The following is a 27,782-nucleotide window of genomic DNA, read 5'->3' on the forward strand; positions in this document are numbered from 1 at the left end:
TGCAATTACAGTTTGAAAAAATTGCAGCAAATGTGAAATTGGTCCTGACCACGTGTAGAACTTGAGTTTTTAATTTTGATTTTGCCGTGAATTTTTTATCAATACCTCTTTTCGTAGCTTTCAATATGTATAAATGTACATATAGTTTTCATGTCATGTTGTCACTTAACATAAAAATATGGCAATTACAGAGAAAGGTAATATAAACTACTTTATTTTTTCAAGTCGTTTGGAGGAAACATCATAAGTAGAAAATCAACCTCAGACTTGAATCCTGTTCTGGCAGCCAGCAACTGCATGCTCAATCTGGCTTCAAGAGGTAGGAGGAGATAGCCTGTCTCTGTAGCAGAAATGAGGTTTTAAGTGTTCAAAGGGCTCTTAGAGATTCAGTTTCCTTGCAGAATTTTGTCATCTTCCCTTTTGAAAAATTTAACTTTCATAATATATATCATAGAATAACAAGTATGGTCACTTTTAGAATGAAATATCAAAAAGATAAATGAAAAAGCAATAGCATTTATTTCTTTCTGGACTCCTGGATGTTCAGAATCTCAGGGGAAAATGAAACAAAGAAGAGAAGAAATTAACCTAAAACCTCAACAACAAAAGCTCCACCCTCCTAATAATTTTTTACTTTTACAGTAATTCTTTACTCCTCAGTCTACTTCCTTTTTTTTATGTTTTAGAATGAAAGCTAGTTATGACAGCAGCTGCAGAGATTTGGAATAGATAAACAGGAGTGAGGGTGGGATCATCATGGCAGTATCGGAAGGGAGGACTTCAGAATGGGAATTGACCTCTGGGTACTTTTTTAGGAATCTGGTATTATGATGTTCTGGAAGATGGAGCAGCCATTTGAATTTATAAGACATATCACTGATAATTTTTTTATGTCAGCGCTGTAGTGGTTATTTTTTTCAGGAAAGCAGCAGGTATTTCTTGCCAATTAAAATACTATTGATACGTGTTAATTGCACAATTGTATGGAATTTTCTGGATTTGGAATTTTAAATTTTTTTTTTTTTTTCAGGACAAAAGCGACAGATTCCTGTGAGTGATATTTTTGCAGATGGAGTTGGTAACAATACCATTACACCAGAAGAGATCTTGGTCTCTATCCATATTCCCTATTCTAGGAAGGTAAGTTACTAGTTTTACATTTGCTTTATGCAGAGTTAAAGACTATGAAATAAAGCACAGGAGGGAGCATAATCCATCTGTTTAAACTGGCACTGCTGCTGCTCACTTTCTGAATTCTTTACATTTATTCATTTCAGTGCCATGCTGTCTCCCAGTTTCAACCAAAAAACACAACTCAGCAGATAGCTGGTGATGATATATGAAGAGTAATATTCAAACAAAAGTTTCCCCTAAAATTATGAGGGCAATAGCAATTGTCTGGATCCCCTATGGAAAGGGGTCTTGGACAACTTGCTCTTGTGCTCACCTGTGATATAGCTGGCATCAAATAGGTAAAGCATTGTCATCTGAGGATTTTTCTTTAAAATTGGATGATTGGATGTGTGCATGGTGGTTCCATAAATGTTGCTGAACTGAATAATAGTCTTTACCTGATACTGGGTTTGCAAGAGTGGATATGGGATCTTACAAGAGAATTATGGGTTATGTTACCTGAATACTGAAGCTTGGAAATACTTGGAAGCCTCTAAACTTATGGTCTTGTTATAAATACAACTCCACAAGATCCCTGTCTTGCAGTTATCTCCCATGAAAAATCTAGGTCAGCTGAACTGGTAGGTGATGGAGGATTGGGTATGAGCTGATAGAAAATCAAAGATGGTACTGAAAGGTCAAGAGAAGAAAGTGTATGGTGTTGAATGCTCAAGAAGTTGAATTTGTTCTCTTAATTTTTTGTTCTGTTGCTTCACATAGTACAATACCAGGTTCTGCTTTCTGATGCTTGCATGTCTGCACTTCTGTCTGGTCTTGCTCAGGGGGAGTATGTCTCTGCATTTCGACAAGCACCAAGACGGGAAAATGCTCTTCCAATAACCAATGCTGGGATGAGAGTCCTTTTTGAAGAAGGTACAGACATTGTAAAGGATCTAAGCATTTTCTATGGAGGTGCTGTCTCGACAACAGTCTGTGCAAAACAAACCTGTTGGACACTTATTGGAAGGTAAAATTTTTCTGTCTTGTGTGTGTCTCTGAACAAATGGACTTTGAAAGCTTGGGTTCTTGTTTCTTGGGACATGAAAGTACAGGAAGATTTCATTTGCCTGACTGATGCCTTGTATGTTCAAGTGAATGATCAAACTTTAATGATGACTTTTCAGGATTGTTACGTTTTGGAGTTGGCACATGAAGTGCAACTCCAATGTGAAAGAGGGATGAGCTGTGAAATAGGTAGATGAGGTATATGTCAGTCAGTTGTGCACCTAAACCCAAGTTTGGGTAAATTACTCTGTATCCCATACATTTGATAATCCTTTCATCAGTGTTCTTGAGTCCTTCAGCTTGTCTCTAAAAGACACAAAGTTTGAGAACTTTAGATGTGCCTAATAAAGTTAGAAGCACAAGTCAAGTCTTCACTTTTTCAGTATCTCTTCATCTACAGAGTCCCAATAATCTCTGGAATTAGTCCCTGACTTTCCCTTCTGGTTTGCAGCACCTTCCCAAGTTTTGGAGGAAAAAAGCCTGCAAATTCAAGCAGCATAAAAACACTAAATGTAGCTCCACTGGCCTGGTTTGCCATTTAATATGCAACTGTTCAGTTAGTTGAAGTACTCATTATTTTTTGATGCTTTACTTGATTCAATTTAGTCTAACAGACTAATATTTTGATTTCTGTGGTTGTGTAACTATGGAGAATTAAGAATGTTGAGATACTTGAAGAAGACAGCACTCTTAGGAAATATAACAGCTAATTAGATCCCTTGAAAGTATCTACATTTTGCATTTTACCTACTTCAAATATAGGATAGTATCTGCAATATGGTGAGAATCTGTAAGACTGCTGAAGCAGCTTTAAAACTGTAATAGGGTTTTTTTAATTATGTGTTTGTTTATTTTTAAATGCTGGCATAGCACTTAATTCAGTTTCCTTATGGGAGCTCAGCTCTGTGAACAGCATTGATCTACACCACTTTAAAAACTGCAGACATTATCAGAATCAGTATTTTGTCTTCATTGTGAGCAGGATTATGTCCGTGGTCAATGGTACACATATATTAGTGCAATCTGTATTTATTTTTTATTAGTCCTAGTCTGGTTGTATGTATTCTTCTTCCTAACAGACACTGGAATGAGCAAATGTTGGATGAAGCATGCAGACTAGTTCTTAAAGAAATGGCTGCTCCAGGCTCAGCTGGTGGTGAAAATGTAGACTATAAGAAAACTTTGATGGTCAGTTTCTTCTACAGATTTTTCCTGGAAGTATCGCAGTCATTGAAGACAATGGTAAATTAGTTCATAGAATCATGGAATAATGCTGAGTTACAAGAGACCCATCAGGACCACTGAGTCCAACTCTTGGCCCTGCAGAGGGCACCACAGGGGTCCCACCATGTGCCTGATAGCGTTGTCCAAATGCTTTTTGGGCTCAGGTTAGGGGTTGTGACCTCTGCTCTGCGGAGCCTGTTCCAGCACTCACACACTCTCTGGGTGAAAAATCTCTTCCTGATATCCAGCCTAAAGCTCTCCCCTCCTGGCCTCATGCTGTCCCCTCCAGTCCTATCACTGGTCAGCAGAGTGAAGAGGTCAGTACCTGCACCTCCATTTTGCCTCTTGAGGATGTTGAAGACCTCAGTGAGGTCTCCCTTGAGTTGTCTCCAGGCTGAGCAAACCAAGTGTTCCCCATGTCTGCTCTTGCGCAAGCAAACTAAAGGGGTGTTCTTGCTATATGTTAGTGCTTGCAATTTGTACAGTGTGCTGAATCATTGTCTTTGGTGTTCGGAGCTGCACTCTAACTTAAGTGTTTAACTCCCAAAGAGACTGAGGGAGAGATGCCCATTTAACTTTTAGATGCTCAGGTGTCTTTACCTTGGACATTAGGCTTTAAAAGACATTTGAACTATATTAATACAAATGCCAGTAGCACTCTCCCATACCCAAAGAAAATGTATGAGAGATCTTACTCTGTCTATAGTTCAAAACAGAAACAGATGAAAAGGGAATGAAGACTTTGGGAAAAAATGTAGATATTAAACCAACCCTCCTTGTTGACTGGGAGATGAGGACACTAAAATTTCACTTGGCAAGAAATTCGAGGTGTAATTTACTTTTTTTTTCTGTCTTAAATATGTTCTTCAGATAAAAATGTCCCGTTTGCATTTTTTTTTTTCTGTGTTACCTTTAGCTCTTTCCTCTAAATTGCCATTATTAGGTAATTATTTATTACCAGGAGTGATTTTGAGCTAGTTTTGGTCAGACCTCAAAACAAAGCTCCTCTCTCTATCCCTACTTTATGTTGCTTACTTTAAAAATCATATTTTTAAGTAAAATTAAATTAAATAATTAATTTTTAAAATATTGTTCAAAATGTGAGTTTTAGTAGTATTTAATTTCCTTTTCAGGATCCTTGCCATTATCCTGGCATACCTATGGAATATGGGAGTGCCCTACAAGATTTCAAAACCAGAATGCCCCAGAGTATCCAAATATACCAGGCAAGTGATTTCATTCTGACACTGTTTTGTGTTTTATAAGTCTAGGTAAAAAGTCACAGTTCAAGCATGAGCCTTGATGTGAAGGTCAGGCACAGATTTTCCAAAGGACTGGAAGCAAGAGGCTTTTAGTGGTTGTTTTTAGATGCATCTCGTTTGGAGAATCCTTGTTTGTAAAAATAGAATCTGGAGTACACTCACTTCTTCTAGGCAGTTCTTTGAAGATAAATATGCTAAGCCAACTCCATTGTCAGACTTCTTAAAATTAGTTTATTGCAGTGTGCAACCCAGTTAGAAAGAAATTAGAAGAAAACAAAAAAGATTGAAAAGCCCAGGTGTAGTATATATATACTGTAGCATAGCTATAGCATTGTTCTCTCAAGATCTCAGGGGGCTTTTAAGTCCTGCTGTAGATTTAGGAATGAAGATGGTGTGTGATGGCTGTGTACTCAAATTAACACAAGCAGGTTGTCCTAAATCAACAGTAGAGAGCAGCAAAGAGCATGTTCGGTATTTTCTGAGCTCACTGTATAAATAGCTCATGGTAGAAACACCCACAAGGGTTTTTGATATTTTGGCACCCTCGATGCACAAATCAAAATACTAACTTTTGAAAACCTAAAGAAAAATTCAAATGAAATGTAGGTAAATATTTGGTTTTCTTTTAGTTTTTGGATATTCCCCAGAAAAAACACTTTAAATACTTTAAATTTGTTCAAATTGTTATCTTAAGTTTCCTTTAGAGTTGTTATTATTATTCTTATTAATTTAAAAAAAAAAAAGACAACAGGCAATAAGAGGAGCCAGGATCAAGGGGATTATTTCTCTGTGACTTTTCCCCAGTTTATTCCCTATCTGTAATGAAGTGATTGGACATCAGAAATTGAAACAATTTGTTACTCAACCCAGATGATCTGATTTGTTACGCTGTTCCATTTAGATTTTGTAAGGCCTTTTTTTTTTTTTTGTCTGCACTCCTTCATTTGGACATTGTTAAGCTTTTAAAATTAAGATAAAAAAAAAAAAGAATGCTTATCCTGAAATCCAAGTACCTTGTCATTCTGTTGTGGAAATGTTGAAGTGGTTTGGCTGAGACATCTATTTGAGGAGCTTTAGGCAGTCAACTGAAGAGTGTTTGGTTTTGACTGCCAATAGCAGACAGTGTGCCAGAAAATGCAGGAATTAGAAGTGAACACTTGTGTGCTGGAAGCTTTAGAAGTAAAAACATTTTAAGTCATAAACAATTATCTAATTCTAAATGTAGAAAAGAAAAAGCATGAATACTGACACAGAAGTTTTTAAGGTCTTCTGGAAGTTGGTAGCATTAGTTGATGTGGCAGATTTAACTGGAAACACTGAATTAATTTTCTTAAAAACTTAGCTAAGATTAATAAGATCATTTCATACGAAATTCATACACAGGTGCAAGGAAATAATTGGGAAGAAAATATTTAGGCAATATTTTCTCACTGATTTACAATGATCAGTTGCACTCTTTCAGTGAGGAAGACAAATCCTAGAAATCATTGCAAATAGCTCACAATACAGCACCTGACACTGGTAACATGCAGGGCAGAATCTTGTGAGAATAATTCAGAAAATTATCAAAGGTTCATGACACCATTCAGTAAGTGAGGAAAACGCCCTTCTGAGAAAGTGCTGGGTTTGTCACTTTGATGTAAATAATGAAGGAAAAAAAATCCAAGTAAACCTATGTGGCACTCTTGGAAGGGTCCTTAAGAGAAGAAAAGAGGAGAAAGAAATCCCCAGGAGCCTCACTGACCTCCTGCAGCCACATCTCTTTCAGTGTTGAGCCAGAAGATGATAGTATGAGCAGTTGTCCATTCATCTGATTTTCTGATTAGCATAAGAGGAACAGGGCTATTCTTTTTTTTTGTTTAACGGGGAGTGCTGGGTGTGTGTTTCTGACTGTACAGGACGTAGAGCCGGGCCAGTCTCCCCAGGACCCTGTAGGACGGCCCATTATGCACCAGTCTGGGATAAAGCATGCTACTGGTGAAGCAGTCTACATTGATGATCTTCCTTCTGTGGATGGGGAGCTTTTCCTGGCTGCTGTCACTAGTTCCAGAGCTCGTGCTAAGATTGTGTAAGTGTTCAAAGTGGACCTGAAGAAAGTGTTACCATGAATTGCTGCCTGAGATTTTTAGAGGGACTAATGAGTTATGCATGTACAGAACAGCATGCCTGATACCTGCAGGCAAATCCGTGCTGGAAGCAGCATTGTTAAACTAGTAGAAGGGTTTGTTGGGATTTAAGTGTCTCACCCCATTTTACTGTATTAGTAAGGGTGAACTGTTTCTGGTCCATAAACCAGCCCAGAGCTAGCCTAGCTACCTCCACAAAGTGCTCAGCTGTGCAGTGCAAGCAAACTTCGATATTCAGTTTTACTAACACTGCTTTGAAAATTCAGCTGTATCATGAAAGAAGAAAATTGTCCAAAATGTAGGAAATAGTGTGGCAACACCGCAGCAACAAGGTGGCAAAGCTCATATGAGGCTTATAGGAGAGGAGTGTGAAGAAGAGGATTTTATTTTGTAAGAAAACTGTTTTCACATATGCTTTTATGCTGCCAAGATACACCTATTCTAGCAGTTTGTTCAACATCTAGACACCAAGACATACTCAAGTGATCTAGTCAGGATTAATTGTCACAACCCATAGAACTGGGGGTTCCAGCTACAGAGTCCTTGTTATATTTCCTGGCTCATCCTTAGGTCAGTGCTCGGTTTGGCAACCCTGTTTTTGGTCCCATCACAGAGGTGACATCACTCCCATCTCTGCAAGTCTTTAGGATCTATTCAGTCTCCTTTGTCTCCTGATCTGGGTGTCCAGAGAAGATGCCTGTACATGGGCTGGGATCTGATGACCTGCTGAACTAGATGCTATCAAAATATGCCATTCTTACAGACATTCTGCTGTTCCTCTGATCCTTCTACATCTAGACATTTCCATTCCTTCTCCATTTATACTTCTTTTATATCTCTTCACATGAAACCCTCCATCTGAAGATGAGTATTTGTATCTTGCAGTATATATGTAGGCTGTGATGTCTTAGAAAGTTGCAGTTGTAACATCATAATTGTGCAGTGACTTTTATTACACCAGTGCAGTTCAGGCAATCTAATGGGCCAATGATTTCCCTGGTATATCTAAATTGTCTCCTAAAAATGAAGCATATTAGTAGAATCTTAAATTCTCTTTTATCTGCAATTCTCCACATGCCAGAGACAGGAAGAAAAGATGTGTGTGAGGCTATGAGATCTTGATAGTACAAGAAATATACCTCTGTATTGTGTTCCCTTCCTCTGTGAACAGTTTGTAAAATTAATGAATTGCACTTTTCTCCTCCCATATCCCAATTAGATCTATAGATACCTCAGAGGCCCTAAAAGGAGCAGGTGTGTTTGATGTCATAACAGCTCATGATGTGCCAGCTGCAAATGAGTTTTATTTTTCTGATGATCCGGAGATTATATTTGCAAGAAATGAGGTATAACTACAATCTTTTTGGGACTGATTTTCTTAATTTTAACTGTTTTTTTTCCTCCAGCCTTTTATCCTCCCACTATCCATTTCTGAATACTGTATTTTCCTTGATTGTATAGTTATAGTGGTATTTTTATAATTTGTTAGCTTCACAGATGATGTAAAAATACAGAAGTCCTAAGTCAAAGAAAACTTCTGAACAGGAAACATAAGTGGTGGTTACATAAAATAAGAATTTCAATAGCACGTAAGGAAATTGTTTGAATCCACTGCTCCATTACATGATGTGCATTTTACAGGTGATTTGTGTGGGTCAGATTGTCTGTGCTGTGGTCGCAGATTCAGATGTTCATGCCAAACAAGCAGCTGCAAAAGTGAAGATAGAGTATGAAATGCTGGAACCTGTAATTTTAACAATTGAGGTACTAATAATTTCTTTTACTTTTTTTACTGTTTTACCTATCTAATTAATAGGTAATTAGCAGTTCACACTCTTTAGTTGCTTTTAAAATACGATTTTTAAGGAAACAAGATAAAATTGAACATCCAATTAAGCAGTCTGAGTATCTCCTTATAAATAATTTTTTTAAATTCTGTCTAATTTTGACCACTTGTGATAGACAGGCAACAGTTCAGAGCATGAAGGTTCCACAAGTTTTACAGTAATAAACATTGGAATGCAAAAAAACCCAAACAACAACAAAAAAAAAACCTCTCCTAATGTTCCCAGTGAAGAAAAGTGAGCATGTTCGTTTCTAATTTTTTGGTAGATACCAGTTGATCAGTCAGTGTGTATACAGTGGCTAACAGTCAACTCTGATTATCTCTACCATTTTTATCTGTTGTCTAGCTTGAAAGCTAGTCTGGAGCAGTAGGAATTGTTGGGGGAATATGAGGGAAAGGTGTTTGGGATGTACAACATTTTGGAGGTGTAATGTGGGAGTCACATATGGATTTATCCTGGATTAAGGACAGTAGAAGTAAGGAACAAAGGATACACTTGCAGGGAATCAGTATTAGTTCTGGTAGTCACTTTACATCTTGTTTTAATAATGTGTGGTCTAATGGAACAGTCTTTCTGACAGAAAAATAGATAAAGGCTGACAGATTTTAACATTTCATTAGAATTGAAACTCCAATGAAATCTTACTAGAAATAAATCAAATGCTAATTTGTTCATAAATTCCACTTTTACCTTGTCCTTGTGATTTCTTCCCCTCTTACTGGCATCACTCTTTGGATGATGTGGTTGCATTCTTACTCTGTGGTGTCTTGATCATTTCCTGGATGTATGACAGGGAAGAGCAGGTTGAATAAACTGAATGCATTTCCTTCAGAAACTGCTGTCATCAGTTACATAAGATGCATCAGGAAAGGATTGCTGATACTGAATAAACAAACTGAACAGTGATAGTAAAGTGATGAAATAAAATTGTTCATTGGCTTTGGTAGCTGCTGGTTCCAGTCTCTGAAGACAATGGTGTTAGTCCTGAGACTAAAATGCTGCAACAAGCTGGGAATCTTAAAAATACTTAAACCCCCCTATTTCTCTTTTTCTCCACTGCAGGAAGCTATAAAACACAACTCGTTCTTTGAGCCAAAAAGAAAATTAGAACAAGGAAATGTTGATGAGGCATTTGAAACTGTTGATAATATAATTGAAGGTAAACAGTAGAATACATTTGATGAGAAGTTTTTGGTTGTCAATATTTGGGTTTGGCTGTCTGCTCTTCAAGTCCCAGTTCTGCCTTTTTTCCATATAGTCGTTAGGCCCGAGAAAACTCTTGGTCACTTGGAAGACAACATGACTTAAACCTTGTGTATTGTTGTTCTGCTACTGCATTCAAACTTTTTGCATCATCTGTTCTTGAAAAAAGTTACAGAATGATTAGGTTGGAAGGGAGTCTTTTAGTCCAACCTGCTACTTAAAGCAGGTCTGGTTAGAGCAGGTTGTTAAGGGCCATGTCCAGTCATGTTTTTAGTATCTCCAAATACGGAGGTTATGCCACATCTATAGTTCCAGTGTTTCACTGCTTTCATGCTGATTTTGATTTTTCTTATATCTAGCTGGAATTTCTTGTGTTCATTGCCTCTTATCCTTGCACTGGGCATCTCTGAGAACAGTCTGTCTTGCTCTTGTCTACACCCTTCCATTAGTTGTAGACAACAGTAAGATCTCAAACCTTTTCTTCTTATGGGTGAATAGATTCCGTTCTCTCAACCTCTTCTCATACATCCCGTGGTTCAATCTCCTAAAGATCTTGGTGGCCCTCTTTTTGACCTTGTCCAGTACATGCATGCTTTGTTTTACTTCTCTATGCTTTATTTATTGTTGTCACCACTTGTGGGCAATAGTGTTCTGCTCTTAATCCAGTTCTGGTGATGCTACTGGAACAAGACAAATTTAATCTTACAAGGGTTTTTTATTTTAGATGTTGCTCTTTCACACAAGAAGTATCAGAGGAGTTGACACTGATTGCCATAATTTACATAATGGTGGGCTGTTAGTTCTTCTCTGGTTCATTTCTTCTGGTTCTTTTCCCTCAGTAACACTTGTGTTTTTCTTATTGGATCAGGGGAGATTTGCATTGGGGGGCAGAAACACTTTTACATGGAGACTCAGAGTATGCTTGCTGTTCCAAAAGGAGAGGATAAAGAAATGGATTTGTATGTGTCAACACAGCATCCAGCAATTATTCAGGTAATGCAGAGCATTCTCAGAGAAAGCGTTTGGACTTGTGACAATAGAGCTTTTAAACTTTGGTTTACAAATCCGTCGGAACAGAAGCCATGGAAACATGTCATTGCCCATCTGGATTGTCCAATAACAGCTTCTTTATAGTACTGCTGTATTCTGATGAACACTGGACACTATGTTTGGGTTTCAAGGAACCTTTAAAGACTATTTAGTTCAACACCCCTGCCATGGACAGGGTTGTATTTCTCTGCCTGGAATTTCTCAAAGTCCCATACAACATACCCTTGAACACTCCCAGTTCTCTGAACGAGTTCCCTGTTCCCGTGCCTCACCACCCTTACTGTAAAAAAATTATGTCTCCAGTCTAAACCTGCCCTCTTTTAGTTTAAAACCACAGCCCTTTGTCCAGTCAGTACAAGCTTTGCTAAATGGTCTTGCTCTGTTTCTTGTAAACCCCCTTTATAGTTTGAAAGGGCTCAGTGAAGTCTCCCTGGAGCTGTCTTCTCCTGAGTGAACAACTCTAAGTCTCTCAGTCTTCATACCAGAGGTGTTCTAGCCCTCTAAACATTGTCATGATGGTAAATGACAAAACAAAGCTGCTATAGCTTGTGGCCTGAATAGCAACAGCCATGAAACTGATGGTATTTCAGACTGGCATTTTGTGTTCAAAGCCCAGTTCAGCTCCTTTTATAATTTCCATTATTATTGTATTGCCAATAGCCAAATAATATGAAGAACTTTGTGTTCAAGAAAATTATTTCAAGTCAAAACATTCCTGACACTAGCAAGACCTTAGACTATTAAGAAACAAATAATTGTATTTTAAATAAAAATGAAAGGTATTATCTTAGTAATAAAAATAATAGAAACTGTATACTAATTCATTTTTATTATGCCTGAAGCTTCTTACTGTTTAGATAATGTAATTCAAGGGTGTTACTCTTCACATCAGCCAATGGCCTTTTCACAGTCTGCATGGTAAAGATTTGAAATGTGAACCCTGTTGAGAGTTTGTTGTTATTCTTTCTGTGCTTTTTAACCTAGGGTAAAGGAAAAGTTGTATTTGTCTGATAGAAGAATAGAAACATCTGTGGACCCCTTTCTAGAAAAGGTTTCTATTTCAGAACCTAGCTTTTGGGCTTAGTTTGAGTTGGCATGAAATATTAAAACTTGTTTTACAGGAGATGGTAGCTGCAAGTTTAGGTGTTCCAGCCAACAGGATCATGTGCCATGTTAAACGAGTTGGTGGAGCTTTTGGTGGGAAAATCCTGAGAACTGGCTTACTGGCATCAGTTGCTGCAGTGGCAGCAAACAAGTAAGTGCAGTATGTGTGTGTTGGGATATGAAAAAAATGAAGCAAGTTTTCCATTTTGGCTAAAATGCTTTCTCCTTTTCCAAAGCTACTAATCAAAAAGTCATACAATCCTGATTTCACATTTTGCAAGACTGTTCGGTGCATTTCTTTGTCTTGTTTTGTTGGACCACTTCTGTTAAGCAGCTCTAGCCTCAACTAATTTAAAGGGCTGCAAGAAGCTGGTATTAGAATAAGATAGAAATACTCAAAAGGACCAGCCCCTAACTAGTGAGATTTTGTAAATTCATTAAAATATGACATTAACCCTCCAGTTGTGAACTTCACTGACAGCAGAACGCAGAAGGAGGAGTTAATGAGTGGAACTGCTTTTGAGAAAACGTAGTTCTAGCTCAGTCTTCAACGTTTTCCAGTCAAAATTAGCTTAAATTAATGAGGTATTATGCCTTTTCTAATACTGCTTGGATTAGTTTAAGAACATTAACATATAAAGCTCCATCCCCCATCTTCCAAATTCGGCAGGCTTATATTGGCAGTTAGCTGTCAGGGCATACTAAACTCCTTTATAAGTGTAACCTCTTTGCTGCAGAATTCACATCAGGCTACATCCTGCTAGCCAAAATGATATTGTCATCTGAGGGATTATGTTGTTTCTACAGTCACTGGTATAAAATTTGCTCTTGATTGTTTTTGGCCACATTATCTGTGTTTTTTATTAACAGGTCATGCTAAAAAGAATATTTCTTTTATGGTTTAAACAATCTTTTTTTGTTCTTAGGATCTTATTTTACACCTTACATCAATTTTTCTAAAGTACTTCTTTTAAATGGTATATACATTTCTAGACTAATTTTCATATTTTTTATTGTTATTCATATTTTTATTTCATTCCAAGACACTATTTCAGTACAGCTGAATAGCTAAGAGGTGATGAACACTTAACACTGAAATAGTTTCTTCAGGAGTCGTTTGCACTGAGTTATCCTGTTGGCTTTCAAGCGATGAAATGAAAATTCTGACATGATTGTAAATGTGAGGAATATGAACTCTGCACGTAGTGTTAAGCATATGTTCAGGCTTATTAAAGTTAAGTTTCATCTAAATGCATGTTTATATGCATGGCTGGATCTGGATACGTGATGCGTAGCCATAGCTCTCTCATTAATAACATCCTTTGTTTTAATTGCAATTTGACTTTTCTTTTTTGGATTTAGAACCAGCAGAGCAGTCCGTCTTATTCTAAGCCGAGAGGATGATATGGTAATCACTGGTGGACGACATCCCTTTATTGCTAAATATAAAGTGAGTGCCACAGGAATTCAGTGAAAAAATACCCACCTACATTCTGCAAATAAGAATTTCAGTGTTACTGGGTAATGTGTTCTATTAATGAAAATCGGTATAACCAATTCAATTTTAAAACAAAACTACAAGACAGGAACCCAAGAGATAAAGTTGATGCACAGCCCCTCTGTCTGCTTCTACCTCTGTCTCTTCAGGGTTTTGTTTTATCATTTTTCTAGTTCCTTCATGTTCTTTTCCTTTTATAGCTCTTTCTGTCTTTCATTCTGGGAACAGGAAGCAAAGCTATGTCAGACTTCTTCAGAATTTTATTTTAAACTGTCCATATGGTTAGATTCACACAAAGAGGCAGCTAATTTTTCACAGAAACAGTGTCATGCAGAAAACTTGCCCTATGGAGGAAATTAATCTCTTCTCTGCTCATGCACTGTCATCAGTCATTCATTAGGATAATTTCTGCCTTCTTTTCCTTTTCTACTTGTCATATCAATTACATATGCCAGCCACCATAATGGGGTTTAAATCCAAGTTTCTGCTGAATCAATAAGCTGAAAGATTTCTCTTTAAAAGTACCTTTTGTTAATAGCACTACAGCTCAAGATGGATGCCTTCAAAGAGGGACCCTGAATTAATGGGATTATACCTGGGCAATTATACCCTTACAATCTAAGCTCCCCATCCCTCACATGACAGTACAAACCAACAGTAATATTAAGAGTCTGGAGTCTTCAAATTCTTCATGGGTTTCTTTCATTGTCTATAGCTGGGCCTTTCTTTTCTTATATCTAAGTTATGCAGCCTCTGCTAGAAATAATAGCTTCCTTATCTTTCAGCTTGAACTGACTCTGAGGCCTTCTTTTACTTGACTAGGTAACAGTTCAACATACCAAGGTGGAAGTTCACAGCTTGCAGCCTAAGCTGCTGAAAATTTAGCTGCTAATACTAAGCAAGTTGTATGACATTCTACATAGGTAAACTAAGAGAGGTTTTATAAGATGCTTCTCTAAAGTTGAAAATGAGCTGTAGCTCATGCTGAGAATTTGGAAGTTGTTAGTGGCAACAGGTGAAAAGAGGGATGTGAGATAAAAATAGCATTTCTTCTTTAATAAATATAAATGTCACACTCCATCTGCCAGGCATTGCTCTTACCATTATAGTGGGATTTGATTTAATGTACATTAAACACTCCTAGGTGACACTCTTGTCAGCCATCTCAGGCAATAGAGAGGAAGCCACTGCTTCTTCCTTTCCCAGTGGGCTTATGTTTCTTATTCTGTGCTATACCTATGCAGATCACAGATGCTAGAGGGAAGGCCTGTATCTTAGAAACTTACTTTCTTTCTCTCTTGCCCTTCTGTAGTTTCAGTGAATACTACCCAGAAATTAATAGAGCACTGTGACCCTAAATGCGTGGGTTATGTTAATTTTCAAAATACACAAGCACTTGAGAAACGAATGCTGAATTCTAAATAATGTACTGTTAATCCTTCCAGGTTGGCTTCATGAATGATGGTAGGATCACAGCTGTGGATGCCAAATATTATGTTAATGGAGGATGTACCCCTGATGAGTCTGTCCTGGTAAAGATTTTACACTGACGAACCTTTCAACACAGAGGAATCATTAGCTGGAAAATTATGAAGCCAAATTCCCTTGCCTATGTATTATTAACCATATAGACTTTTGATATAGGGATTGTGGGTTGTTGGAAGAATCTATGTTGAACAGGTTAACCTTTACTTACTAAATTTAGTGAAGCATCTTACTACGTTCTTATATTGCCCTACACATTCACTTCATTAATGTTTGCTCAGGTTTATTTTTCTGTAGTGAACATCTCAACTAACAATGTATTCCTTTTAAAATGCATAGTACCTGCATTTGTCCCTGCCTAAAGCTTTGTCTCTTCAGGGCTGGGAAGACCTTTCTTGGCCTTCAGAAAACTCATAGTGATAGTTATCCTGTTGCTGTCCCTATAGATATCTGTACTGGGTCAGCATTTATTGAACTGTATACCTTAGTTCCTCAGTTACAGGTCTGCAAAGTATAAAGTGTTTCTTGCTTTGATGTCATCACTAGGTATTTGTGTTTGTACAGGCTATTCTAGCTGTAACTGAAATGTTTGCTGTACTACCCCTCATCTGCTTGTCATTGCCCCACCTATGAGTATTTTCTGCATCCTGAAATCTGTCAGTGTAACTGCCCGTGGTGTTGCTGCCTAACCTGGTTCTAAAAATAGCCTAGGTTAGAAGAAGATTGTTATTAGAAGCATGTACATGAATGCAGATCATGTCAGAACTGTCCTAAGATGAAGTCCTACAATGATTCAGTGAAGCTACTAGACCTAGCTAGGGCTTTAATTGTAACTAAGGCTTAAATTTGTCATTCTGAGAAATCTACTTAACATTGAAGAGAGACCTCTTCATCAGGCATCAAACAATTTTTAATTTTTTTTTTATACTGACTCCTAGAGCTTAATTTGAGGTCTCTAGTATAGGATTTTCCTCTTCATGTGGTTTTGTGTTTGTCACGTAAAAGTTCTAAATGAGAAACTTAAGGACCAGAGGACACTGTAGACTGCAGTACATAGGCTTTCTGGTGGAACTAAACCTTAAGTGTGGATTTCCAAAGGATATGATAGTTCAGAATGCTTTCATCAGTTCCTTTCATAGCTACTCCTGCTCTAAGTCTTATCTGCCTATTTTTAGTTTGTGCAGCTTTTGGTATTGAAGTAGGAGCAAAATCAATCATAAAATTACATATCTGTTACATCCTTTACTACTGATAGCATTCAAGTACAAGTAACATTAGCTGTTACTTGTTCTGTATCAAAAAACCCCCTGAAAATTAATATATTGCATGAAAAATGTATTAATGAAGTCTGTATGTGTGCATGAGTACTCTTACTAGCAGTGATTGCCAGAAATTCACTTTTAAAGCTAATTGTCTCAACTTAAGGTCTTTTATATAAGAGATGAGGAAGATTTAAATGTAAATTTGAAAGAAGCACTGTTCTGACATTAAACTAGATGTTTATCCCCTACCTCAGGTAGCAGAAGTATCCTTATTAAAAATGGACAATGCATACAAGATTCCCAACTTGAGGTGCTGGGCATATGTCTGCAAAACAAACTTGCCATCAAATACAGCATTCCGAGGCTTTGGCTTTCCTCAGTCAGGACTGGTGACAGAAACTTGGATAACAGACGTTGCAGATAAAACTGGTTTAGCACCAGCAAAGGTGACTAAATGAAGGCATCTTCTCTCCTGAAATAAAGTCTGTGGAACTGAAAAGTTAAATACCTTTAATTGTTTCAACAGCTCTTTTCTAAGTCAAACATCATTTGTGCTGAAATTCATATTTTTTTTTTAAATCGGTATCTGGTTGTTGAATTAATAGCATGGTCTTACAAACTGGTAATTGTTAAAAAAAAATGTACAGTGGTTTTCTTAGTCCCCCCAGATGGTCAGTTTGCCTTGAACAGGATTGTCTGATAGCTGCAATTTCATTTTTTCAGATTAGGGAAATAAATATGTATAAGAAGAATGAGCAGACACACTTCAAACAAAAACTTGATCCGCAGAATTTGATACGGTGTTGGAATGAATGTATGGAGAAATCTGCATACTACAGTAGGAAAACAGCTATCAACGAATTTAACAAACAAAATTACTGGAAGAAAAGAGGGATTGCCATTGTACCAATGAAATTTCCATTTGGACTAGCCACACCTTACCTTTCTCAGGTGAGTTTCATTAAGAGTAAGTGAGCTAAGCATTTTATCCATAGAAGATTACAGTCACTATATCTTAGGATACAAAACAAAAATGTTATCTTTTGCTGGAAAATGATCATCCTCCTGATGATTGTTTCCTGAAGAGGCTGTAGAGCCTGTAGCTCTTTTCAAGCTGAGATCAAAGCTGTTTGGTTTTCAGGACCCAGGCAGCTTGGGCCCTGCCTACTTAAAGGCTAGTCCCATTTGTTGTGGTGCAGTGTTGGAACAGGTGAGTCAAATGCGCTTAGAAAAAGTTTTTGAAGACTGGTAGCAAAATGTTCATTGCAAAAGTTGCTCGCTCCAGAAATAGTTCTGAGCCTCCTTTTTCTGCCCAGGGGGTACTATGGGATGCTGCTCTTAAAAACTTAAATCCTTTGATGCCATCAAAGGCTAAGGTTGAGGAAGCAAAAAAAGGACAGTAGTATTTTTGGTCCTTGTGGTTTTTTTAACGTAGGTGTCCAGTGCTTCTGAAACAGACAACATTCTATCAATTGAAAATTAATTAATTGACTGACTGATGTCATATCAAACGGGCTGTCTCTGTTCAACGTTAAAGTCACAGGGTCTTTGTAGTCTACAGCACTACTTCTAGCTGAGTCCAGGAAGAAAATCTCATTCAGAAATTCAACCTGTGCCATTTAAAAACCTCCAGGGCTCTCACATGTCAATAAGAGAGAAAATGGACTTGCAGCAAATTACACTTAGAGGGGCTAGTGAGGGTTTTCCTCCAGCTTATTCTGGAACCACTGAGATATTGTTGCCAGGTATAGGTTTGTTTCAGGATCTACTAACAAAAGAAGCAGACCACCAAGGATTTGTATCTTTTTCTTTTGAAGCTCATTAATAGAGGAAAAGCAGTAAATAGACTTTAAAATTTTGCCTTCTATTCAAAAGCACTAAACAGATAAACTGAAATACACTTAAACATTTTCTTTTTTTTATTCAATTCGTCACACATACAACATGCTTCTCACTAGTCTGATCTTGATTTTGTTTTTCTTTTTTAGGCTGCTGCACTGGTTCATATTTATACTGATGGGTCTGTGCTTCTGACACATGGTGGAATTGAAATGGGGCAGGGTATTCATACAAAAATGATCCAGGTATCATGATCAATATAAATACTGCTGTGAACTTTATCTGTCATGCAGGTAAACAGTGTGAAGGTTTTCTTTTTGGTTAGTCAGTGTATCAGCAGAACAGTTTCTTTATCAGCCACTACTTCTTCACATTGATAGAGTTAGAAAGCAGAGGTACCTTCATGAATTCATAGAGGCAGAAGGAAGGAAAAATGAGACTGTTTTTTGTTCTTCCAATAGCATGTGGAGAGGTTTATTAGAAATAAGATTTTTAGGGGCTGATCCCATAAAGCCCATAGTGAAAAAGGCAGAGATTATTCAGATTGGTATAGTCATGATGATAACATTAGGATCCTATTTGGTTACTGGATAATTCTGAGACAGATCTGGAAAGGTATTTATCAAGTCAATGAAAGTTTGGGACCCGGGCTTGTGTAATTTGCTGTAAGTCTTACAGGGTATAAGCAGGAAAATCAGGAATGAGTGTTGGACTTCAGAGTCTCAATCCAGGGTTTGAGTACAGCCAGAACACTGTCCTTCTCTGTTTTTTAATGCTGCCAAATTGGACAAAATTATTTCAGCTGGAGATTGGAAGATAATTTGCTATATTTTTTATCTTTCGTGCTATTTCTGACTTCTAGCAAATACTGGGGGATTGTTGGAGTGTTTGGACTTTTTCTAAAACAAAGAATATGTTGTTCTTCCTGGGGCAGGTTGCTAGTCGGGAATTGAACATCCCCATGTCATGTATTCACTTCTGTGAAACAAGCACAACAACTGTTCCCAATGCATGTGCCTCAGTAGGATCTGCAGGCACAGATGTCAATGGCATGGCTGTGAAGGTAAAGAATAGTATTTAGTTGAAAAAAAGACCCTATCCTTTGAGGTGTGTACTTGCCAAACTTTAGGCCCTGGTGATCCCATAAAATTCAAGTTTGGGATTACCAATAATACTGCTGGAGATGGCCAAGAAGAAATACAACTTGACAGTTTCTCAGTAATGGTGCTTATGAGTTTTCAGAATATGATCTGGACTTTGCCAAAACGGCTTATACTTCACAAAATCTCTGTTTCATCTAACAAGCTAACTAGTCCCATACAAATCTTGCAACTTTTTCATGTTTGAAATCTACTTATTCATACAGATGCCAGCCCTTGTAACTAAAGCATTTAGAAGTTTTATGTCTATGTAGTTAATACAACACTTCTGCAATACCTTTTCAAACTAAGATGAAGTAAAGCATATACTAATTTAATAGTAACTAGAACATAACTTGAATAGTACCAAATGTATGTGTGTTAATTTTGTGGTATATTCTCCCAATTCTCACCAGGATGCTTGCCAAACTCTTCTGAAACGCCTGCAGCCCATCATCAAGAAGAACCCAACAGGGACCTGGAGTGATTGGGTAAGACCTGTGAATCATACTGAATGTGTCTGAATGCTAGCAGAAACTGTGAGATATGTACTGTAGTCTACAGATCTTCTCAACCTAATAATCCTAATGTTTAAAACTGTAGAAACAGACTATTTCACGAAAAGGTAAAAGTCAAGAGAAGGTTCTTGGCCAGGCACAAATGATTATGTGGAAAATAACAATTAGATTTATTGCTAGTACAGTATTTAAATATAGCCAGTGCAATATCCAAGTAACAAACCTATCATCTGTTAACAATGGATTATAGTAAAATCAGGTTATGGTCCCTCTTGTTGAGCCATGAGCATCAGTGAGATGCCCTGGCTTTCTAAACTTTTCAGAGGAGTCTAGGTGCAGCCTGGTCTGCTTAGTTTCAGGTTTGGTGCACAGCCTATGTCTAAAGGGTTACAGTATGTTGTGGTGTAACCTCAGCCAGCCACCAAGTGCCACACAACTGCTCACTCACTCCCCCACCAGCAGAGTCAGGGAAGGAGTCAGAGGAGTGAAAGCTAGGAAACTTGTGAGTTGAATTAAAGACAATTTAATGGGTAAAGCAAAAGCCATACATCACAACCAAAGCAAAGCAAATAATTCTTTCATTCTTTCCCATGGGCAGGCAGGTGTTCAGCCATCTCCAGGAGAGCAGGGCACCATCACACATAATGGTTACTGGGGAAGACAAACACTTCAAATGTCCCTGTTCTTCCTTCTTCCCCCACTGTATATACTGAGCATGATGCCACATGGAATGGAATATCCCTTTGGTCATTTGGGGTCAGTTATCCCAGCTTCCCATGCTCCTCCAGCCTCCTCGCCAGTGGGGCAATCCAAAAAGCAGAAAAGGCCTAGGCTCTGTGTAAACCCTTTTTAGGAATAACAATAAAACACTAATCCAGAATACCTGATCTCCTCTAATAGGTATGCAATTAATTTGGATCATTCAGACACACCAAAAGTATTATCAGAAATGGCTGACCAAAGAAGGAATGTTAATAGATTCAGGGAAGTAACTTTATATCTTAGGAAGTCAGTAAAACCAACCAAAAACCTCACAAAAATTTCTTGGCTTGTAAACTGAGTAAATCTAAGATGAGAATCACCCAAAGGGAATAGATATGGGGCCTCACGCTGTCACTCGTATGACTGGCAGAACTTTACAAGTTCACAAAAGAGCATTTCTCTTGAAAACTGTTACTTTTGTGCAAATAGGTCATGCATTTCTTCTATGTCAGTGTGGAGGTTGGACCTTGGCTGGACTCCAGGTGCCCAACAAACTGCTCTATCACTCCCCTTCTCAGTGAGATAGCGGAAGAAAATAAGATGGAAAAAACCCAAGAAGTTTGTGGGTTAAGATAAAGGCAGTTTATCAAAGAAAAAGCAAAAGGTTGCACATGCATGCAGTTGCATGACCCAATATAATCAGTGACTTATCAACCAGATCTGGTTAGCTGACAGAGAGGGACAATCCCTATTGAACTGGATCAGAAAAACTGAGCAGGGCCCTTTCTGACTATGGCATTACCAGTAAAAACGATTCTGCAAGAACACTGCTGACAGTTCTGTTCCTTCTTGTACTGCCAAAAGAATTCAGATTCCTCATGCAAGAGGGGTTTATTTCTGTAGTATTAGATACTATGTGCAGCTAAACATGTTTAACTCAGCTTGTCTTCCTTACAATTTTCACAGTTTGGTTTTTAAGTAAATATGTGTGGGTAAGTATATATATGTAAATAAAGTAAATGTCTGTGTTGTGTTCCTTCCTGACTCCTTCCTTGGTTTACCACAAGCACTGCTATATTTTACAGATTAAAGAAGCTTTTAAACAGAGTGTGAGCCTTTCAGCTACTGGCTATTTTAGGTAATATATTTTTGTTCCTTAAAAAATGCATAAATTAGACCAGGACTGATTTCTGAAGATAATTAATGATGTGAAGATCCTGGCTAATAGGTCTTTCTAATAGCTCATTTTATGTTTTATATAATTAGTTGATATATGGAGGGTTGGAAGCATAAAGTTTAGGTGTTAATTTATTTCTAGTCCTCTGTGGACTCTCTAGAAATTATTAAAAGAATATTTTGTGCCATCTTTGCTCAATGATTTGACATTTACCAAAACAGAAAGCATCAAGAAACTGAGTGCTGCCTGTAACAGTCATGTGCAAAGTGGGATATAATTTATTTACAGGAGGTTGGATTGCTATAAGCTAGGAATATCATTGTTTCCACTGCTCTCAGAGCAGTCTCTTGGTCCTTTTTCTTTGAATTCTTTCACACTGTTTATAAGGAGCCAGCAATGAAAAATTTCTGTGCTATAACTCAGGTGGGATTCAAAGCAAAGCTTTTCTCTTAACTTGCTGTGCCTTCTCTCTTCTCTCCTTCTGCTCGTGGTTCTTCCTTATCAATAGCAACTTTTCAGGTCCCTGGGCAGTGTGGAGTAAGTTGAAAGGGCGCTTGGGAAACCCATGTTTTATAGAGCACTGAGAAATGTCCAAATAAAATGTCTCTTCCTTCTGTTAAGGCTGTTGAAGTATTTTTTCTGCTTATGCAGCCCTTTAGGAATGTTGATATCACCAAAGTAATGAACAGCAGTCATACTTTGCTATCAATATTTAATGCTGTCCAAAAACACCTGCAGATCCCTGAGCCTCAGACCCTGTACTGATCTATTGATCTAGTTTTTATCCAGTCATATTCTCTACTTCCAAGAATCTCAAAGGCAGATGAGGTAAATGGATAGTGAGAAGCTGATTATATGGATTTTGTGTATCCCTTTTTGGGTGCGTGGTTCTGTACTATAATTGCTTTGTGATAATCTTAAATATACTCAGCAAAGACATTTCAGTCATACATAGTCAGAAAATGCACCTTAGTCACATAGCTCCCATGTTTGGAAGATACCACATTTCACTGTCCTATCATGTCCTTGGATTTACCCCATCATTCCTGACTACTATGGTGTCCTCAGTTAACCCCACTCCCTCCTAAGTAATTTCCCGTTTATTTCAATATTCCTCTTTTAACCCTCTCATTCTATTCTGTAGGCTGTTTCTGTGATTTTGACTTTTTCATTTATCTCTTTTAAATTATTCTTTCATAAATCCTGACAAGTTTTCCTCCCTTTTTCTAACTTCCTTTAAGTGCCATTATGCCAATGACCACTATCTTGAATGTTTATTCTGCATTTGGTTACTGTGTTTTTATTAGTATGTTTCTAGCATTATGCTGGTAATAGACTCCCCTGAACTGAAATAGCTTGCTTGTCTGATACATTTTATACAAATACCAGAGGCATCAAAACTAAACTAGTGGTGCTCTGTAGGGTTTCATGAAATTTGAAGTTCTGAGCTGTTACTTAAGATTTCACTTACGACTTTGTACTTAAGGTTTCACAAGCAGTTTCAAACTTACAAGCTTATTGGCTTTCTTATAATGCAAACTGTGGTCAGTCTTCTTCTTGTGGACTTTGTTTCTTCCATCAGAGGTTACAATGAATACATGGACTGGGAGAAAGGGGAAGGACATCCATTCACGTATTTTATTTTTGGAGCTGCTTGTTCAGAGGTTGAAATTAACTGTCTAACAGGAGATCACAAGGTAATAACTGAATGTCACAGAAGTTTTTGAAAGTAACGTGAATAAGGCTTGCTCCAACAATCATTCAGATTTCGGGTCTGTCTTCACATGATAATAAATATAACGATGATGTAAATATGAATTACCTGTGGGGCAGAATGAAAGCTGTGCAGTATTAACCAGCTTCTAATACACATGTCGATGTCATATGTGTTCACCTTTTGGGTTATGGCTGACATCTAACATGTTCTTTCCTTGTTCTGTCCCTGTTTGCCAGCAAACACCTTATAGCAATACTGAATTTCCAGGCTTTTGACCATCTGGACAGCTAAAGGCTACAGACTCATGATCATATGCCCTCTATCTGTACATTTGCATGGGGATTTCCTTGAGCAATGGGAAAAATCTGGCAGGGCTGTCTCTGGCTAAACTTCTGTAAAAGTTGAGACAAGCCCATTTTGCTTGTGATGAGATACTGGAAATTATTCTGAAATTATGTACATGGAGGGGCCTCTATCTCAGTATTTCTTATTTCACTGAATATCAGCTCTGACCCACATTATCTTCTAATGCTTTCAGTCCATCACTCTGGGTGATAAAAATTTGAATTTTATTAACAGAACCTCAGAACAGACATTGTTATGGACATTGGATGCAGCATAAATCCAGCTGTAGATATAGGACAGGTATGTGCCAAGAATTTTCTGATGTCTTATTTCTGTTACACTATTGTTCTTATCTGAAGATTATCTGAAATGAAAATTACCTCACTAATTCAGAAAACATTAATTTCTCACTAGATTATAGATCATATTAGAATGTCTTTTGCCTATAGACTTGCTCCAATTGAATTAGTGTCTGAACTCTGTAGATGTCAAAGAAGCTTGAATTTTATCCATGATTTCAACCTGTAGTACTTCCAGTATGTGTGTATGTCTTTTATCTACTGGACTTAAATCCTGCTTGTGATTTACACTCTCCAAGTTGTTTGACCTGCCTTCCTCACTTGATAGCAGGGAAACATCTTTTATTCGTTGCAGGCTGGTCTGCAGATCTCATCACTTCATCATACAAACATTTGTCTTCTCAGGTACGAAAGAGTGTGAAAGCTTTTCCCATTACAGTTGCCCCAAAATGTTGAAGAATCTCATTAGGCAAACAGAAGTGCATTAGGCCTCACATATATTACAGAGACAGCTAGTGATACAAATGAGTTCTTGGTGAAGTTTTCTCGGCTAACCAAACATGAGTACATAAATGCTATTTCTTTTCTTTTTTAAAGATTGAAGGTGCTTTTGTTCAAGGCATTGGACTGTACACAATGGAGGAGTTAAAGTATTCTTCAGAAGGAGTCCTCTGTACTCGGGGTCCAGATCAGTATAAGATCCCTGCTGTTTGTGATATTCCAGAACAGTTTAGTGTTTCCCTGCTGTCATCTTCTCAAAATCCTTATGCCATCTATGCATCCAAGGTAAGCAGATCATCACAGGGCCTAATTCTTAGATCCCAGGCCAAACTTTGAAATTACTTGCATATAAAACATATAAAAGTTCTCAGTTCCTCTCCTTTAGCACTTCAAACAAGTGTCCAGTAAATTGTTTTATTTATGACATCGGGGAAACTAATAAAACATAAAGCCAGATACTGTGTCACTTTAATGATTGGCAAGTAGTGATTTTAGAGTTTTGTTAACAGACCATACACAGAAGCTGCAAGATGAATTTAAAACCGTACTTCTGAACATGGTGATAAACTGAAAAGTTAAAATAAAAATATTAATTGATGGAGAAATCACAATGTCATTCAGAGTGTGCAGCTTACTTGTGTGTACTGTGCAATACAAAATAGGACTGTATGTGTGCATTTTTATGAGAGACTGGCTTTTCTTAATCTTTTTCAGGGGATAGGTGAAGCAGGATTTTTCTTGGGATGCTCTGTGTTCTTTGCGTTGAGAGATGCAGTAACTGGTGTGAGGAATGAAAGAGGACTGAAAAAGACCTTTGCACTGAACAGCCCCCTGACTGCTGAGCAAATACGGGCAAACTGCGCTGATGTCTTTACTGAGATGGTGAGAAAATGTGAGGGAGGGCTCTGTTTAACAATGGCTGGGTAGGAGTGATGGCTGATTCTGGCACCCCTAAATAGTGGAGAGCCTAATGATGTCTCCAATCAGTCATGCTTTATATACAGCTCTTTGAAATGTCTGGTAACAGGTCTCATTTGCACAAGTTATTTCAACAAATGCCATTCAAACATCATATTGGAATTTCCCTGGGTTTTGTATAATTTTTTTTTCTTTGAAATTTACATAATTTTTACAACCCTCTCTTTCCCTGAGCCCTCCTCCTTTCTTCTAGATGTCAAATCCCATAGAGGATTAAATAGCTCGTCTCATTAACATGCAGTGGATGAGCCTCTGAGCATCTTCAGTCTCCTTCCAGGTGCTTTGCCCCACTGACTGCATGCTGGCACTGTCACTTCCTTCCTATGCCCAGTACTCTTTGGTCAAAAATAATTAACTCAGAGCTAACACAAAGACACAGAAGAAAAACAAATGAGGCAATGCACTTCGTATAACGCCGATCCTTTATGCTCTGCTTTCTGGAACTGTTCACTCTAGTCATGTTCTCACTGCTATTGCAATTCTTTTTATGGGTAAGTTTTTACTTAGTGAGGCAAGGTCCTTGCCAGCATGTAAATCCATGCTGTGCCCTGAACCTCTGGGGCTCTGCTATGGAAACACTTGAGCTCTCATTCACAGATTACTCCCGTGGTATTTCTGTGATTGTGGTGAGGCACCATTGGTCCCTGCGTCAGCAGGTTTGTGGGTTTACTCTCATTGCAGGAACTTGCAGGAGCTGAGGTCCACCAGAGCAGGGACCATGCTTCTCCATCCCTCTTTAGTCCTAATCCCAGTTATCACTGACCTGGAAGGACCTGATAAAGGCAGTGTTGGGAGGTTGCCAGTCAAATAAAATCACTGTTGTCATTTCTTGCTTATCTCTTAGATGGCAAACAATGAAGCTGCTTCCTCCTCGGGCCACATCTGTGTGAATGACAAACCATAGTGCACAACACTGGAATGGAAAACTGATGTACTGCCCCAAGACACACTAGTCAACACACAGATAAATGTATTTTCTCTTTTTCTGAATAGAATCAGCTACCAAAAATGCAGACTTTATATCTTACATCCTTATCTTCATTCTTCCTCCAGTGGACTCATTACAGTATTTTGCTTAAATGACTGCATTTAATTGTTAGAAATAAATCTTCTGTGTTTGAACCGTGTATTTTCAACAAGAATAATCTGCTGATCAGCACAGCTCAAATGCTGCAGGAGAGGAAAGTTAGAATGAGTGTAAAGGTGTGCTAGATAACTTACTGCCACATATTACACAAACAACTTCGTATGATAAATGATTTTGTAATGGCTTCAGCTAATTTTCTAATTTAGATTTGAGTTTTGCTGTGAAGTGTAAGTGGAGAGATCTTTGTCAAAGAATCAGAACCTTGTTTGTTGGATTCAGAACCTTTTTGACCAGCAGTGATGCTCTGACTTATAGTAAGGCAGGTTTAGAATATTTTGGCACTGGTATTTTTGTGTTAAAAACATGCAAGAAACAAGAGTTATTCTCTTTTGCTATGCCAGGAATGTTGCCATGGTTGGCCTAGAATTATAGAATTTTATCCCAAAAGTTGACAGAGGTGTAATTTCCAGCAGAAGCTTTCTTTATCTCATGGAGCAAGCCAAAAGCCTTTGAACACAAAGGGAAAATTGACATGGAGTTCAGTGCTTCCATTCCGCTTTGAATGGAAAAATGGATGACATGTCAGCCTGCAGGCTCTTACTGTTTCACTGCCTCAGTGTCCCACAATTTCTTGTCTTCCCTTCATTTGTTGAGCTGACACTGTATCTGTGACAGAAATCAGGTCAGTTGCTTAAAGAGCTCTTGTATTGGCTATTAAAATATGAAACCTTTATTGTTTCAATTTGTCTCTCTGCAACCATGATGAGTTGGTGAAATGCAGTAGCTTAAACATGGATGTCTAAGCCATTTTAGATGTCATAAGACAGTAGAGACATAGCACAGGGGAGCACAGGACTGGAAGATATGGTATAGCAGCTTGAGACAAGGCAGGTAACAGTAATCATTGGAATTGGTACTGAAAGGGATTTAGGCAGCTGAAGCCTTTTTGGGGTTTACTTCATTTTCTTCGCTTTCTTTGTATTAATTTGGCTTTTATGTATTGTTAGAAGTAAATAAATTAAATGTTAATGCTGCTGCCACAATTAGTTTTTCTGGTTTGAAACATCTTAGTTTCACTGTTTCGTGTTACAATCTGATCATAAGAGATGCCTCTGCCCCACGTAAGATGCAAACAAGACCCTGTGCCAAAGTCAATAATCCCAGAGTCATTCTTCTGGAAGTACTACTTTTCTACAGTCCAGGTTCTGGGTATCCATGGGGCATATATGCCATTCCAACAA

General features: G+C 37.9%; 1 protein-coding gene across 1 annotated transcript in view; it reads left to right on the forward strand.

The window, feature by feature from the left end:
• AOX1 (aldehyde oxidase 1) overlaps nucleotides 1–26,358 on the forward strand; it is a 36,697-nt gene extending 10,339 nt beyond the window's left edge. The window contains exons 12-35 of the mRNA XM_062498065.1: nucleotides 226–319; nucleotides 1,031–1,140; nucleotides 1,956–2,140; nucleotides 3,258–3,420; nucleotides 4,536–4,628; nucleotides 6,563–6,732; nucleotides 8,010–8,136; nucleotides 8,432–8,554; nucleotides 9,700–9,796; nucleotides 10,709–10,833; nucleotides 12,012–12,145; nucleotides 13,357–13,444; nucleotides 14,938–15,024; nucleotides 16,494–16,685; nucleotides 16,963–17,190; nucleotides 18,228–18,323; nucleotides 19,013–19,141; nucleotides 19,634–19,708; nucleotides 21,523–21,575; nucleotides 23,197–23,311; nucleotides 23,911–23,976; nucleotides 24,573–24,761; nucleotides 25,191–25,358; nucleotides 26,299–26,358. Coding sequence (XP_062354049.1) covers nucleotides 226–319; nucleotides 1,031–1,140; nucleotides 1,956–2,140; nucleotides 3,258–3,420; nucleotides 4,536–4,628; nucleotides 6,563–6,732; nucleotides 8,010–8,136; nucleotides 8,432–8,554; nucleotides 9,700–9,796; nucleotides 10,709–10,833; nucleotides 12,012–12,145; nucleotides 13,357–13,444; nucleotides 14,938–15,024; nucleotides 16,494–16,685; nucleotides 16,963–17,190; nucleotides 18,228–18,323; nucleotides 19,013–19,141; nucleotides 19,634–19,708; nucleotides 21,523–21,575; nucleotides 23,197–23,311; nucleotides 23,911–23,976; nucleotides 24,573–24,761; nucleotides 25,191–25,358; nucleotides 26,299–26,358 — 2,967 coding nt within the window. The remainder of the gene's footprint in view (nucleotides 1–225; nucleotides 320–1,030; nucleotides 1,141–1,955; nucleotides 2,141–3,257; nucleotides 3,421–4,535; nucleotides 4,629–6,562; nucleotides 6,733–8,009; nucleotides 8,137–8,431; nucleotides 8,555–9,699; nucleotides 9,797–10,708; nucleotides 10,834–12,011; nucleotides 12,146–13,356; nucleotides 13,445–14,937; nucleotides 15,025–16,493; nucleotides 16,686–16,962; nucleotides 17,191–18,227; nucleotides 18,324–19,012; nucleotides 19,142–19,633; nucleotides 19,709–21,522; nucleotides 21,576–23,196; nucleotides 23,312–23,910; nucleotides 23,977–24,572; nucleotides 24,762–25,190; nucleotides 25,359–26,298) is intronic.
• The last annotated feature ends 1,424 nt before the right edge of the window (nucleotides 26,359–27,782 follow it).

Source organism: Cinclus cinclus, chromosome 9 (genome assembly GCF_963662255.1).
Source record: "Cinclus cinclus chromosome 9, bCinCin1.1, whole genome shotgun sequence".
NCBI lineage: Eukaryota > Metazoa > Chordata > Aves > Passeriformes > Cinclidae > Cinclus > Cinclus cinclus.